General features: G+C 41.2%; 1 protein-coding gene across 8 annotated transcripts in view; it reads right to left on the bottom strand.

Moving 5' to 3' along the window:
- The window catches only part of RAF1 (Raf-1 proto-oncogene, serine/threonine kinase), an 82,002-nt gene that overhangs the window by 25,296 nt on the left and 41,728 nt on the right, over positions 1-14,978 (bottom strand). For 5 of the 8 annotated variants that reach the window (XM_055259400.2, XM_055259398.2, XM_055259401.2 and 2 more), the window contains 4 exons: positions 9,949-10,181; positions 3,376-3,488; positions 870-972; positions 369-526 (listed from right to left, as the gene is read on the bottom strand). In XM_055259400.2, the coding sequence (XP_055115375.1) occupies positions 369-526; positions 870-972; positions 3,376-3,488; positions 9,949-10,155 (581 nt within the window). In that variant the 5' untranslated portion in view covers positions 10,156-10,181. The remainder of the gene's footprint in view (positions 1-368; positions 527-869; positions 973-3,375; positions 3,489-9,948; positions 10,182-14,978) is intronic. The other 3 variants (XM_055259402.2, XM_055259404.2, XM_055259403.2) reach the window with 1 other exon arrangement.

Raw genomic sequence — 14,978 nt, 5'->3', positions numbered from 1 at the left:
CAGCATATTCAACAAAATACAGAGCAGTGTCTACTACCAACCCTGGTAGATGATACTATTAAGAGATAAAAGCAAAAAATCTTGTTTTCATATCCTTTTGCTCTTTTCCTTACTGAATCACAGTCACAGTATGTCAATCTCAATTTGACAGATAACAAGTCCTACTCCTACCTGCTCATCCTGGAGTATTAATGCCACCAAACCTAGCTAGTTTCAGAATTATCACTGTTTCTAAAGTAGTTTCTGGATCACAATTCATTAAATGAGTCTAAAATCCAGACCTGTCAGTCAAAATCTACAACAAATACCCTTTAAAGTATTTATACTCCTCATCCCTATATTCCTTGAGAAACAGAACAATGCCTTACAAGAGCTGTCTGATGTTACTCCAGTCCACACACATAGTAGGTACTTTGGTGCTACAGTGCTCATGAAATTTGTAGCCACAAGTCTGACATCGAAATCCATTCAGCAGGAATTTCTGACAGATGTCACAGAAGGCAAGCTTCAGGAACGTCTTCCGAGCCTACAACAAGAACACAGGTGTAAATTATGCTGAATAAATAAAAGATGACAAAAGATAACATCATTTCCTTCTTGGCCTCCAAACAAGTTTTTACAAAATGAATCATACTTCCAACATGTACAGAATTCATAATCACAAATTAGAGTATATCTCTGACTAATGAAACCTAAATTGCCTTACTGTAAACAACAGCATAAAGAACTTTAAACAATCCAACTATATATATATATATATATATATATATATATATATATATACACACATATGCATGTTACCTGAGAAATTTCTGTTATGCCTGGCAAAGCCCTCAACATGCCAGAAAGAGAAGAGATCTGCAACTTACAAAGTTGTGTGTTGTGAGCGGAACATGATCCAGGAAATCTACTTGAAGTTCTTCTCCAATCAAAGATGCAGCATCAGTATTCCAATCTAAGCGTGCTTTTTTACTAGAAAGGATTTAAAAAAAACATGAAAGGGAAATGTTTCAACAAGGTCAAAGTTCAATAGAAATAACAACAGCTACTATTTATCACATGCCATATAAACACAACTTTATTTAATCCATACAACAATAATTTATTTAATTCATACAACAAACCTATGAAGTAGGTATTATTTCTATCTGAAAAATAAGAAAACTGGGACTCTAAGAAGGTAATTTGCTCAAGGCCACACAGCAAGTTTAACGGCCTACGTTGGAATCTAGGTCCATTGAACTCCAAAGCCCATGTTCTTAGAATCAAGTTTTCTCTTTATTTACTTAAAAAAATGTTTTTTGGTAGAGACAGAGTCTTGCTGTGTTGCCCAGGCTGGTCTTGAATCCCTGGCCTCAAGCGGTCCTCCTGCCTCACCCTCCCAAAGTGCTGGGATTACAGGTATGAACCACCATGTCTGGCCAGAATAAAGTTTTCTTTAAACAATGATATATAACAATCTCACGATAAAGTCAATATACATTAAATTGGAATTTGTAACACTAAAATCTTACAAAAATCCCCAAATCCTGTAAAATGGATTATAAATATTGCTGCAGTATAAAATTTAGTCTTCAGCAGCCTATTTCAATCTAGATAAATAGAAAGGAACCACAAATGAAAAATGTACTTTTCTATTAATTAATAACAGACTCAAATCTGTAGTTGTAGGGTCTATAAGTCAATGAGAAACTTAACTGTCTTAAAATCTACTCTGAAACCACACTTTCTGTGCCTACAGTATAAATAAGACAAAAAATAGAAACATAAGTAAAAATTAATGCCCAGTTCCTTTCTCATGTTTTATCCAGTTAATCTGGCCCATTTTCCAAAGGAAGAATATTCTCAGGTAAAGAGAAAATAACATGTATAGCACCATTCAAGCCTCTCCCTTATCCACCAGAAGCCTAGTCAAGCCATTTTTCTCACTATCCAACAGTAAATAATACATTCCTCAATATAATTACCTATACAGCACCTGGAAAACTCCCTATAACTCCAAAGGACTATTTTGCCCTTATGAAGAGGAGGAGGACAAGCCTTATTTCCTCATCAATCTGCAGACTGATCCTAGTGACAATCTGCTGTCTGTCCTAGAGACTCCAGAGTAGCTCCAAACCAGTGCAGCCTTGGATGAGAGTAAACCAAGCCCTCCCCATCTCAGAATCTCTCTAGTCCTTAAGGAGCACTACGGATTGGCTTAGGGACCCAACCTGGGCTACATTCAGCAAAAGTTAACATCTGCTTCAAAGACTTGCACTTCAATAAACGCCTCCTAAACTGAGAATTACACTCACTCCTTTGAGTAGATTCATTCCCTGGGCTATTCTCTCAAACTGGAGAACTCTTTGAAACATGAAAAAATGTAAGCTAAAGATGAATAACATAAGTGACGCTTTCCAAGAAGAGGGTAAAAAAGAACCCTTTAAAGGTTTCCCTGTATTTTAGGGGTGGAGGGAATAATGGATAATGCATAATTATGGACAGCTCTGCTGCTTTGAGGTATTACTCCCAGCCTTTGAGGGGATGCCTCTATCTTGCCACCACCATTAGGAATTGGATAAACTATGACTCCTTCCTGAAGCAGAAATGCTTTTGCATCTTTAAACAATCTATCCAACAGCAGGGATTAGTACACATTTAACTGAATAAAAAAAAGTTAGTGAATGAGAAAAGTCAATCTCCCAAGGATAGCATTCTTTATATATATATATAAAATAATGCACTTTCTGAGTGCCCAGTCTATGTAATGCATTAGAGTAAACACAAAGAAAAATCTTTGTCTCAAAAAACACAGCATCTAACATCACTGTTTCCATCCATGGAAACATTATCAATACCTAACATGTGTTTGTTTTTGTTTTTTTGTTTTTTTGGCTTTTTTTAATAGACAGGATCTTGCTCCAGCCCAGGCTGGAGTCCAGTGGCACAATCATGACTCACTGCAGCCTCAAGCCCCTGGGCTCATGCAATATTCTCACCTCAGCCTTTCGAACAGCTAGGACGACAAGGCCGCACCACCATGCCTGGCTAATTTTTAAAAATTTTTTGTAGAGATGGGCCTTCACTATGTGCCCAGGCTGGTCTCGAACTCTTGGCCTCAAGCAACCCTCTTGCCTCAGTTTCCCAAAGGGTTAAAATTACAGGTATTGGCCATCATGCCCAGCTTAACGTGTATTTAACTTTTCAAGAGAATGTCCAAGCAATAATTTCAATTTCTTAATACCTATTTTTCTGAATTATCTCTTTATAAAGAAAGGTATAGACATATACAATATTCTATAGGAAGCTAGTACAATTTAATACAAACATAGCTGTTTGAAGCTAGAAGATCCTTACTAGTCTGAAGAAGTCAACTGACTGTTGAGCTCTTACCCTTTGTGTTCGTGGAGAAGTCTGAACACTGCACAGCACTCTGGTTGCAGGCCCCTCACCTTGAGTGCTTTCATAAGGCAGTCATGCAAGCTCATTCCATTTCGCACATTGACCTACAAACAAAGGACCACCTTTAGGACCAACACAGGCTGCAGCACCCCTTGGAAAGGTGGGCACAGAAATAAACGCACCAGTCTGTAAGGGTGCAGGCAAATTTATGACAGCATTGCTTGTGATGGCGCACGCACACACACATATACGAAACAACCTGAATATCCAGCAATACGAAAGTACTTGAATGGAGTGTGAGACACCTGTATTATGTCACATTATGCAGCTATTATATTACTTATAATGACCTGGATGGAGACGAGTCCATGATATATTAATTGGGGGAAAATATCCTTCAGAATAACAGAGTAAGATTATTTTAAAGGTGAAGAGGCCGGGCACGAGGGCTCACGCCTGTAATCTCAGCACTTTGGGAAGCCAAGGCGGGTGGATCACCTGAGGTCAGGAGTTCAAGACCAGCCTGGCCAACATGGTGAAACCCCAGCTCTACTAAAAATACAAAAATTAGCCAGGCATGGTGGTGGATGACTGTAATCTCAGCTACTTGGGAGGGTGAGGTAGGAGAATTGCTGGAACCCAGAAGGGAGAGGTTGCAGTGAGCTGAGATCGCACCATTGCACTCCAGCCTGGGTGACAAGAGCGAGACTCCGTCTCAAAAAAAAAAAAAAAAAAAGGGTGAAGAAATCTGTATATGTTACATGAGTGGAAAGGTAGAAAGAGTTACACTTAGCTGTTCACATCAAGAGATAGTGTTTAAGAAGGATAAAATGATAAACTTTTCCTTTATACGTCTCTAATTTTGTGTGATTAGAATGTATACACATGTATGTTCATTAGCGTCATTAGAGAGGAAATAAGCCAATCTGATCTATAAACAAATGAGTTTTTATGATCAAAATTTGTACTTCAACCTATTTCAACAAAAATGACTGATCATTCTAACAAAAATTCCATCTCACATGTACTTAACACTAGTGAAGGCAAAGCAGGAAGTGGAAGATATAGAACTCTAGCCCTGCTGTAGGGACAAACACCAATCTTAGTTTAAATATATGTGCACACCATACCAAGCAGCCTTAGTGGCACATACTTCTCTATATTCCCCTGTACTCAATCCTCAAAATGCTAGGCAGGTACTCAGAACCCTATTGGGAAGTGTGAGTGCCCAGGATACTCACAATTAAGGGCAGCTGTAAAAAAAATTTGAACTGAAATTTCAGAGTTTTGATAAAAGCCCTCCATGTTTTAACTTCAAAGCCAAGAGTTAATCAAAAGTAAGTGTAACTAGAGTCAGTATGGCCAGCAAGGAGGGCAAAACAGAGATTTGCAGTGCTTGTGAACTGCCTACAAGGTTCCTCCTCTGATTGAAAGTGTTAACAGCTGACAGCAGCCAGCCAACCCCCACCCCACCTCCCCAGAAGGTGGTGAGTGTATGCATATATCTACCTATGTGGGTACACGGGGAGGGGGAAGGAAGTAAAGCAGGGCTCCAAAAGGCCCAAAGTGTTCTTAATCTTGGCCCTTACTCCAGCCACTTCAATGCCAATCCAGCCAACCTTCTCTAGCTGGTTTACAACAGAAAAAAGTCGTAAGAAAGAGGACATAGGTATCTGGGCCCTTCTAGTTACTAGGCTCCAAACCAGGGCATAGTATCTGGATGCAAAGCAGAGAAAACAATCTAGGAAAGAAGAGAATGCATGTAAGCCTAAGGAATTTGAAAACATCAGAGAGGGGCAACGTAAGAAGTTTTTCACAAGGCTTTATTTTGCTATCACCAGGGACTGATGGGGACTTATCTGTGCAGTAATCATTCTTTGAAGCCCAAAGATGGACTCCACATTGAGAGTACAGTATAGAAGAATTTGAACTTGTTAACAGATTAGTCGAGAAGGTGATGGGAGTGGGGGAGGAATATTCTCCAGAAGGATCAATCATCTGGGAGAAAGGAAAAGATTTTCCAAACGAAAAAAGTTCCTTTGGAGTTTGTGATAGCCTCCTTAGCTACTGATGGTTTTTCCTCTCCTTCAGAGATGTGGAAGAAAGGAAAGGTCGTGAACAACAGGGTAAGGGGAAACCAACTGATTCTTCGAATAGATAAAGACTGATCATAGGAAACCGCTGAGGAAATGGGGATACAGGGGCAGGGGTCACCCAAGACTTTTGGCTCATATGAATGCTTTACCTATTTAAAAATAAATAAAATTCGCATTCTTTAAAAGTTCCTTGTAGATACCAAAATAGTTCAGACAAATGATATCTGGGATTTGTGTCAAAACACTGGGAAAGGAGTGGATGAAAACACAGATTAAGCAGGACTGCCATGGTTAGCTAAATGTTGAAAGTGGGTAAGGGGTACATCAGATTTGTTATTTCCTCTACGTGTGTGTGTGTGTGTGTGTGTGTGTGTGTGTGTGTGTGTGTGTGTGTGTGTAAAATCTATATTATATATACCGAGAAAGGGTCTTGCTCTGTCATCTAGGCTGGAATACAATGGCATCATCATGACACATGCAGCCTTGACCACCCCAGTTCAAGTGATCCTCCTACCTCAGCCTCAGCTGGGACCACAGGTGGGCAGCACCACTTCTAGCTAATGTTTTTTTTTTTTGTAGAGACAAGATCTCACTATATTGCCCAGGCTGGTCTCAAACTCGGGCTCAAGCAATCCTTCCACCTCACCCTCCCAAAGTGCTGGGATTACAGGGAAAAGCCTCTGCACCCAGCCTGTATATATTTTTTAATGTTCCAAAATAAGTTTACTTTAAAAGTTTCTTGATGCAGTGATACCCACCAACTTCCAGCTTTTCAGAAACAAAACAAGCTATACTGATATGAACTATGAAGACACTAAGAATGAGGAAAATGAAGAGTAATAAACATACACTAACGGAATCATGACCTGTATCAAATACTGTATAGCAAAGTTTTCTAAGCTATAAAGTGATATCTGTTACATTATCAGTCTTCATTAAATCATACTTCAAGCTGGACAGTTCTTTAAATATCATCTAATCCAGTCAGGTTCCCAAATGTAGCTGGCATTAGAATCCGCAGAGAAGCTTGTGAAAATATAGATTCCATCTACCTGTCCAACACATCCAAGGATTCTGATTCAGTTAGTATGGAACAAAGCCCATTCATACAGATTAATCTGTATTTTAACCTGCTGGTCAGCTGATTCTAACAGTAGTGGTCCTCAGCTCCAGTCAATCACTCATCTAATAATAATTAGAAGCAGTAGCAGCAGCAGCAATAGCAGCAACAACAGCAGGAGAAAGTCAAAGAGGCATACATTTAGAAAATAAAAATTCCAAGAAACATTCAAAAACCTAATTATCACATCTAAAATTATTTAAATCAGATATACATCCTCTGTCTCATTCTCCTCTTTACAGCCCTCCATGGATACATGCTGAAATCAGTTAAATAATTCTAGAACCCACTGAGTGATTATGAGAGTCATTCTGGGTTCAGGAAGTGAAGCAACCTGGGGAGGAGTAAAAAGAGCTGACTGATGGTGCTGGCCTAGCTAAGTGACTCTTCCCTCTTCTACTGCTTTCCTGAAGCTGAGTGCCTGGTGAAAGCAGCTAGTTCTTCCACAGTTAGTTCATCTTTACCCAAAGAAACAGGCAAAACTAACCTAGGCTACAACCTTCTCATAAGCTGTAGGAGAAGTCAAGCTTGGTTTCCAACCACCAGCTGTGCTCAAGTGGAGGGGATGAAGGACTACATAGATGTATAAAAAGCTAAGAAATAATCATAGCAGCTGAGTGCGGTGGCTCATGTCTGTAATCCCAGCACTTTGGGAAGGCGAGGCAGGCGGATCACAAGGTCAGGAGTTTGAGATCAGCCTTGCCAACATGGTGAAACCCCGTCTCTACTAAAAATACAAAGAAATTAGCCAGGCGTGGTGGCAGGTGCCTGTAATCCCAGCTACTTGGGAGGCTGAGGCAAGGAGAATCGCTTGAACCTGGGAGGTGGGGGTTGCAGTGAGCCGAGATCAGGCCACTGCACTCCAGCCTGGGTGACAGTGAGAGCCTCCATCTAAAAAAAATACACATAATAATAATCATCATAGCTACCACTTCACTTAAAAATCAGCCACTGTGCTAAGTACAAGCCTCATTTCATAAAGGTCAGGAAAGAGGCTCAAAAAAGTACAGAACTTCTCTAAATGATACAGCTAATAAAAGGCAATGCAAGGATTTAAATTGGGGTTTTCTTGTTTTAAAGGTTCATACACTTAATCACTATGCCAAATTAAGTTTCCCAGCCTTCTGGGCAAACTGGTAGCAGATGGGGATGGAGAAGATACTCTCAATAACACTCTGAAGAAGCACCAAATGGTCTTCAGCTTCTCATAACACACACTTCCTATCTGACCTCTCAATTTAAGGTCACAAAGAAAATTAATGAGAAACAGTAAGTAAAATTACTTTGCAAATGGAAGACCATTGTTCAGATATAGGGGATTATTACTGCTTATTTTGCCAGCCATAAAATTTTCATTTTTAGGAAGAGAGACAAAGATAAACTTACTCAAACTTTAATTAAAGTTAGACTTTTGAGTTTTGCCTTCAGTTCAAAATGCACCTAAGTATTCAACACTAGGGAGGCTCCTTAGGTTCACAAAAAAAGTATAAACAATTTATTAACAAATTGGGAAGAGTGGAACTGTTAGAAGCAAACAGAGAAAACTCTGGACTGGGGTTCCTCACCTCAGAACCTTGCTTCACCTGACTATATGGAATAAACACAATGCACTGATTTTACACAAAGAACAGAGGACGGGAAAGGTAGAGGCATGGAAGTTTTGAACTCAAGTTTTCTCAAAAGTTCCACCAAACAAAACCAATGCAATTTCACTTTTCTGTTTTGGCCAGGTGGTTGGTTTTGTTTGTTTTATCCATAATAGAAGAAAACTTTTTTTTTTTTTTCTTTTCTTTGAGAAGGGGTCTGGCTCTCTGTCACCCAGGCTGGGGTGAAGTGGTGCGATCTCAGCTCACTGCAACCTTTGCCTCCTGGGCTCAAGCCATCCTCCCACCTCAGCCTCCCGAGTACCGCGTAGCTGGGACTACAGACGCGTGCCACCACGCCTGGCTACATTTTTGTTGTTATTTCTTTTTTTTTATATATAGAATCTCACCCTTTCGTCCAGTCTGGAGTGCAGTGGCGCAATCCCAGCCCACTGCAACCTCTGCCTCCCGGGTTCGAGTGATTCTCCTGCCTCAGCCTCCTAAGTAGCTGGGATTACAAACGTGCAACACCATGCCTGCCTATAATTTTTGCAATTTTAGTAGAGATGGGGTTTCACCATGTTGGCCAGGCTTGTCTCGAACTCCTGACCTCAAATAATGAGCTGGCCTCAGCCTCCCAAAGTGCTTGGATTACAGGCGTAAGCCACCGCACCAGGCCTACTTTTTTGAATTTTTTTTTGTAGAGATGGGGTTTGCCATGTTGCCCAGACTGGTCTCGAACTCCTGAGCTCAAGCAATCTGCCCACCTCGGTCTCCCAAATTGCTGGGATTACAGGTGTGAATCACCACACCCAGCCAGAAAACTTTCTGAGTGCTAAATTCTTAGAAAAATTGAAGTTTTGTATCGGGCTGGGCGTGGTGTCTCATGTTGGTAATCCCAACAGTTTGGGAGGCCGAGGCAGGTGGATTACCTGAGGTCAGGAGTTTGAGACCAGCCTGGTCAACATGGTGAAACCCCGTGTCTACTAAAAATACAAAAAAAAAAAATCAGCCGGGCGTGGTGGCATGTGCCTGTAGTCCCAGCTATTTGGGAGGCTGAGGAAGGAGAATCACTTCAATCTAGGAGGCAGAGGTTGCAGTGAGCTGCACTCCAGCCTGGGCGACAGAGTGAGAATCTGTCTCAAACAAAAAAAAAAAAGAAAAGAAATTTTCTATCAGAAAACCTAGTGGCAGTGTCCTGCCATGATGCCAATATGAACCTGTCACTGGTACTACAAAAATAAACTATGCAGAACTAAGTGGCTGGTGTCAGTGCCCTGAAAAAGAAGATTCTATGATTTAGCTGCCTCCAGACTTGTCCTGGGCCTATGAAATATACAAAAATAATTTTTTCTAGGTAATTTTACTTTCTTCTTTATACTTGATTGTAATATTCAAAAAGCTTTAGGTGAATATTTTAATAGAAGAAATAAAATGTCTTCTAAAGTAGTTGGAAAGGCCTAGAGACTTTGCAAAGAAAAGTCTTCGAAATATACCCGTAAGAATGTACTATTTGTTTGGATGAGGTGGCACAAAGGAAGACATTCCAGGCAAGAGTAACAGAAGGAAGGCCAAGAGGTAGGAAAAAATAGGGGGTGTGGAAGGAACAGCAATATAAAGAAATAAATCTGCAGTTAGAAAAAAAACAATAAAGGTCCTAAATGACAATGAATATTTTGCCTGTCTTTAAGTTGAACAACATGATCCTTAATGTGTTCCACAGGCAGATAAATAGCTAAATTTCCTAAGTAGAATGTTCACATACCACTGTTCTTTGCTTGTTCGGCAAGAAAACACGGATAGTGTTGCTTGTCTTAGAAGGATCTGTAAGTTTGCCATCATCTGATGCCCGGCGCTGATAGCCAAACTGCTGAACTATTGTAGGAGAGATGCAGCTGGAGCCATCAAACACGGCATCTTTGAATCCAAAACCATTGCTGATCGTCTTCCAAGCTCCCTGTATGTGCTCCATTGATGCAGCTTAAACAATTCTTAAACCTAGTAAGAAACACAAATAATTGTAACCCTAGAACAAAAGTATTTAACCCAAGAACACAATACATAAAGAGTAATTATGAAAGTAGCACTAGCCGGGCGCGGGGGCTCACGCTTGTAATCCCAGCACTTTGGGAGGCCAAGGCGGGCGGATCACAAGGTCAAGAGATCGAGACCACGGTGAAACCCCGTCTCTACTAAAAATACAAAAAATTAGCCGGGTGTGGTGGCGGGCGCCTGTAGTCCCAGCTACTCGGAGAGGCTGACAGGAGAATGGCGTGAACCCGGGAGGCGGAGCTTGCAGTGAGCCGAGACTGCGCCACTGCACTCCAGCCTGGGTGACAGAGCGAGACTCCGTCTCCAAAAAAAAAAAAAAAAAAAAAAAAAAAAGTAGCACCATGTGGGTTTTTAATGATACCTCCTGCATTCATCAGCAAAGAAAAGTTTCTTTAATAGTACATTTCTATAAAATATTTCAGAGATGAGGAAAATGGGACCAGCAGTTAAAAGATTTAGCAAGGGACTGCCAGGCACAGTGGTTCACGCCTATAATCCCAGCACTTTGGGAGGCCGAGGCGGGTGGATCACAAGGTCAGGAGATGGAGACCATCCTGGCTAACACAGTGAAACACCATCTCTACTAAAAATACAAAAAATTGGCCAGGCGTGGTGGCTCATGTCTGTAACCCCAGTACTTTGGGAGGCCGAGGCGGACAGATCACGAGGCCAGGAGATCAAGACCATCCTGGCTAACACACGGTGAAATCCCGTTCTACTAAAAATACAAAAAATTAGCCGGGAGCGGTGGCGGGCGCCTGTAGTCCCAGCTACTCGGGAGGCTGAGGCAGGAGAATGGCGTGAACCCAGGAGGCGGAGCTTGCAGTGAGCTGAGATCGCGCCACTGCACTCCAGCCTGGGCGACAGAGGGAGACTCCATCTCAAAAAAAAAAAAAAAAGAAAAAAAAGAAAAAATACAAAAACTTAGCCGGGTGTGGTGGCGGGCGCCTGTAGTCCCACCTACTCGGGAGGCTGAGCCAGAATGGCATGAACCGGGGAGGCAGAGCTTGCAGTGAGCGGAGATCATGCCACCGCACTCCAGCTTGGATGACAGAGCGAGACTCTGCCTCAAAAACAAAACAAAACAAAACATTTAGCAAGGGACCAGGCACAGTGGCTCACACCTGTAATCCCAGCACTTTGGGAGGCCGAGGCCAGTGCATCACTTGAGGCCAGGAGTTCAAGACCAGCCTGGCTAACATGGTAAAATGCTGTCACTACTTAAAATACAAAAATTAGCCAGGCATGGTGGTGGGTGTCTGTCATCCCAGCTACTAGGGAGGCTGAGGCAGGAGAAATCACTTGAACCCAGGAGGTGGAGGTTGCAGTGAGTCGATATTGCATCATCGCACGCCAGGCTGGGGGACAAGAGCGAGACTCCATCTCCCCAAAAAAGAAAAAAAAGCTAACCTGGAACATGAGCCCAGGTCTCAAGACTTCTAGTCTATTACTTTTTCAATTACATTTCTCTTCTTCCTAAGCAACTACCCTTGAGTGTGAGCAACACATTAGTACTATGAGAAATACCTGCAAAAAAGTGCAAGCCATAATTTATGACTTCAAGGAAGAAAAACTAATATTTCTAGGATGTATTTTAGGCACTTTATAAATTATCTCAAGCCGGGCGTGGTGGCTCATGCCTGTAATCCCACCACTTGCGGTGAGCCGAGATTGCGCCATTGCACTCCAGCCTGGGGGACAGAGCAAAATTCCATCTCAAAAAAATAATAATAATAAATTATCTCATTTAATTTGTGTAAGAACCCCAAAGATTTTTTCTTTTCTTTTTTTTTTTTTTTTTTTTTTGAGATGGAGTCTCACTCTGTCACCAGGCTGGAGTGCAGTGGCGCGATCTCGGCTCACTGTAACCTCCACCTCCCAGGTTCAAGCGATTCTCCTGCCTCAGCCTCCCGAGTAGCCGGGATTACAGGCGTACACCACCACGCCCGACTGATTTTTGTATTTTTAGTAGAGATGGGGTTGGCCAAGTTGGCCAGGATGGTCTCAATCTCTTGACCTCGTGATCTGTCCACCTTGGCCTCCCAAATCACACCTGGGATTACAGGCATAAGCCACTGCGCCCAGCCAGATTTTTAATCCCTTCCTCCATCCACACTTTCTTTTTAATTAATTTATTTTCTGAGACAGGGTCTTGCTCTGTTGCCCAGGCTGGAGTGCAGTGACATGATCACAGCTCACTGCAGCTTTGATTTTCCAGGCTCAAATGATCCTCCTACCTCAGCTTCCCAAGTACCTGGGACCACAGACATGCATCACCATGCCCAGCTAATTTTTAAAAACAGTTTTTTGTAGAGAAAGGCTCTTGCTATATTGCCCAGGCTGGTCTTGAACTCCTGAGCTCAGGCAATCCACTCTCCTTAGCCTCCCAAAGTACTGGGATTACAGGTTCAGTCACTGCAAACCCTTTCTTTTTTGGACACAGAAGTCATGCTACTTGCCCAAGAACACCCCAGCAGTGGGTAAAATAATCAGATTCCTTATCTGTTTAAATTTAAAGTCCATGAATTTTCTACCATAACATTCAGAGTTCAGAGTTCAGTTCATTCAGAGTTCAGAGTTCAGTTCATAGTCAGAAACCAAGAAGATGTAAGGGGGGTAGGGTTTCCTCCTTTAGAAAACTTTGAGGTTGATAAGGAATTCCATCTTTTCAAGCCTTCCTCCTTCAGAAACTTGTTTTATTATTAACCATAGCTACCATTTACTAGAAGCTTACTATTATGAGGCAGGATACATAGCATACATTCCAATCATTATCCACCTTAATACTTACAGTATTACTCTAGGTAGGAATTATGTCCCCATTTTACAGCTGAGAAAATTCTCACACACACAGCTTGTAAGTGGCAAACTGGGATTCTGAACTGGGCTGCACTGATTCCATAGCCCTTACCTTCCCATATATAACACTAACACTCAAATCATTTCAGTCAGAGCTGAGATGGCCTAGAATTAAAGACCACAGAATCCAAACCTTGTTTTCAACCAAAAGTTTCTAACTGAATATCCACTATGTGCTAAATGACATCACATGCCCAAATCAAGAGGGAGGTTAGATATTTAGTATTCTTAGATGACAGCTGAGAAAACCAAAGAGGTTTAGAGACAACTTAAGACCACAACATGGGGTTATTCTCATACAGTCTTGGTACATCCTTTTGGGAAAGAATATGATAATATCTATTAAAAGTCTGAAATGTTCTTAAAGAATGATCTAGTATTCTACTCCAGAAATTTGTCCCACAGAAGCCTAAGACAAGTGTATAAAAACATGTGTAAGCATATTCCTTGCAGCACTATTCATACCCTTGAAAAACTGTGGTAAAGATCAAATACCTAACAATAGGGAATTAAATAAACCATGTTAATATCCATGTGATAAAGTAGATCCATATATACAGAGATGGGAAAAGATATCCAAGACAACAAAAAATGAACAAAATATATAGTCTGAACCCTTTAATATTAATCTACAAAGAGAGAGGGAAATCTAGAAATGAATAAATGGATGGGGAACTCTAGAATTAAAGTGTTAACAGTGATCATTTCAGCAGGACTGTGAAGGGCTTTTATTTTCTACATTACTTACTTTTTGTTTTTATATCTTAGTATTACACTATAAACTTTTATCGGCATATTTTATTTCTGTAAGAGGGGATGACAGAACAAGATCTCGCTGCCTCCTGCCTCTAGAACCTCAACCTGAGCCCTGACTCACTCCTACCTAACTCTATCCCCAGGTTACTGTGAGGTCCCTTTTTAGGAGTACATACAGCTCCTCTTTTTTCTACATCTTTTTTTTCCAACTAAAAAGGAAAAGACGGAGGAGCTTAAGACCAGATAAGAGAGAAATAGATGAGGGAAGAGACAGAAGGCACACTCATCTGAGCATCTCACTAGCCCGAAATGATACAGCTCCTGATGATCAATGTAACAGCCTGAACAAGCTTAAAATGCAACTCATTGTGTCACTCCCCTGTTTAAAACTCAAAATAAAATCTAAACTCCATCACAAGGCGTCTAAAGGCCTTCTTTCATAACATGCCAGACGCTGTGCCTCAAGACTTCTCAACTTCGTGTTTCTCTTCACCTGCAAGGCTGAAACCCCAAAAACAGGCAAGCTGGTTTTTTCACATCTTGTCTCCACCCAAGAGACATCTCTTTAGAGAGGCTTTCCCTAACCACACTAGCCAAAATAGCCTGCTCTCCTTCTGCCAATTAATACTGTTTCATTTTCTGCATGGTACTTATGTTAGATAGTTCTCAAGTTTTAGTCAGTCCCCCTACCTTCCTTCTGCTCCCTAAGGGCAGAACCCTGCCAGTCTTGCTCAGTATCTGGAATACAAAGGTGCTCAAATATTTACTAAATTAAGGGAAAAGCCAGAATAATGCTACAAAAACAGAAATGTTTTTAAATAGAAAAGACCTGTCAAAAACTATCAAATGTGAATCAAATCTCCATTTAGTGGTATATCTTTAAAAAATACTTTGTCAGCCGGGTGCAGTTGTTCACACCTGTAATCCCAGCACTTTGGGAGGCCCAGAAGGGAGGACTGCTTGAGGCCAGGAGTTCGAGACCAGCCTGGTCAACACAGCAAGACCCCATCTCTAAATTAAAAATTTTTAAATTACAAAAACAGTATTTTGTTTTCCAGCAAGATGAACTGTAATGAATTCTATTTTTTATATAGATATATATTTCAATTGAGATGAGGTCTCACTATG

The sequence above is a fragment of the Symphalangus syndactylus genome, chromosome 21, assembly GCF_028878055.3.
Source record: "Symphalangus syndactylus isolate Jambi chromosome 21, NHGRI_mSymSyn1-v2.1_pri, whole genome shotgun sequence".
Lineage (NCBI taxonomy): Eukaryota > Metazoa > Chordata > Mammalia > Primates > Hylobatidae > Symphalangus > Symphalangus syndactylus.
Note: the sequence above shows the minus strand (reverse complement) of the source record. Positions and strands in the feature narration are given on the sequence as shown.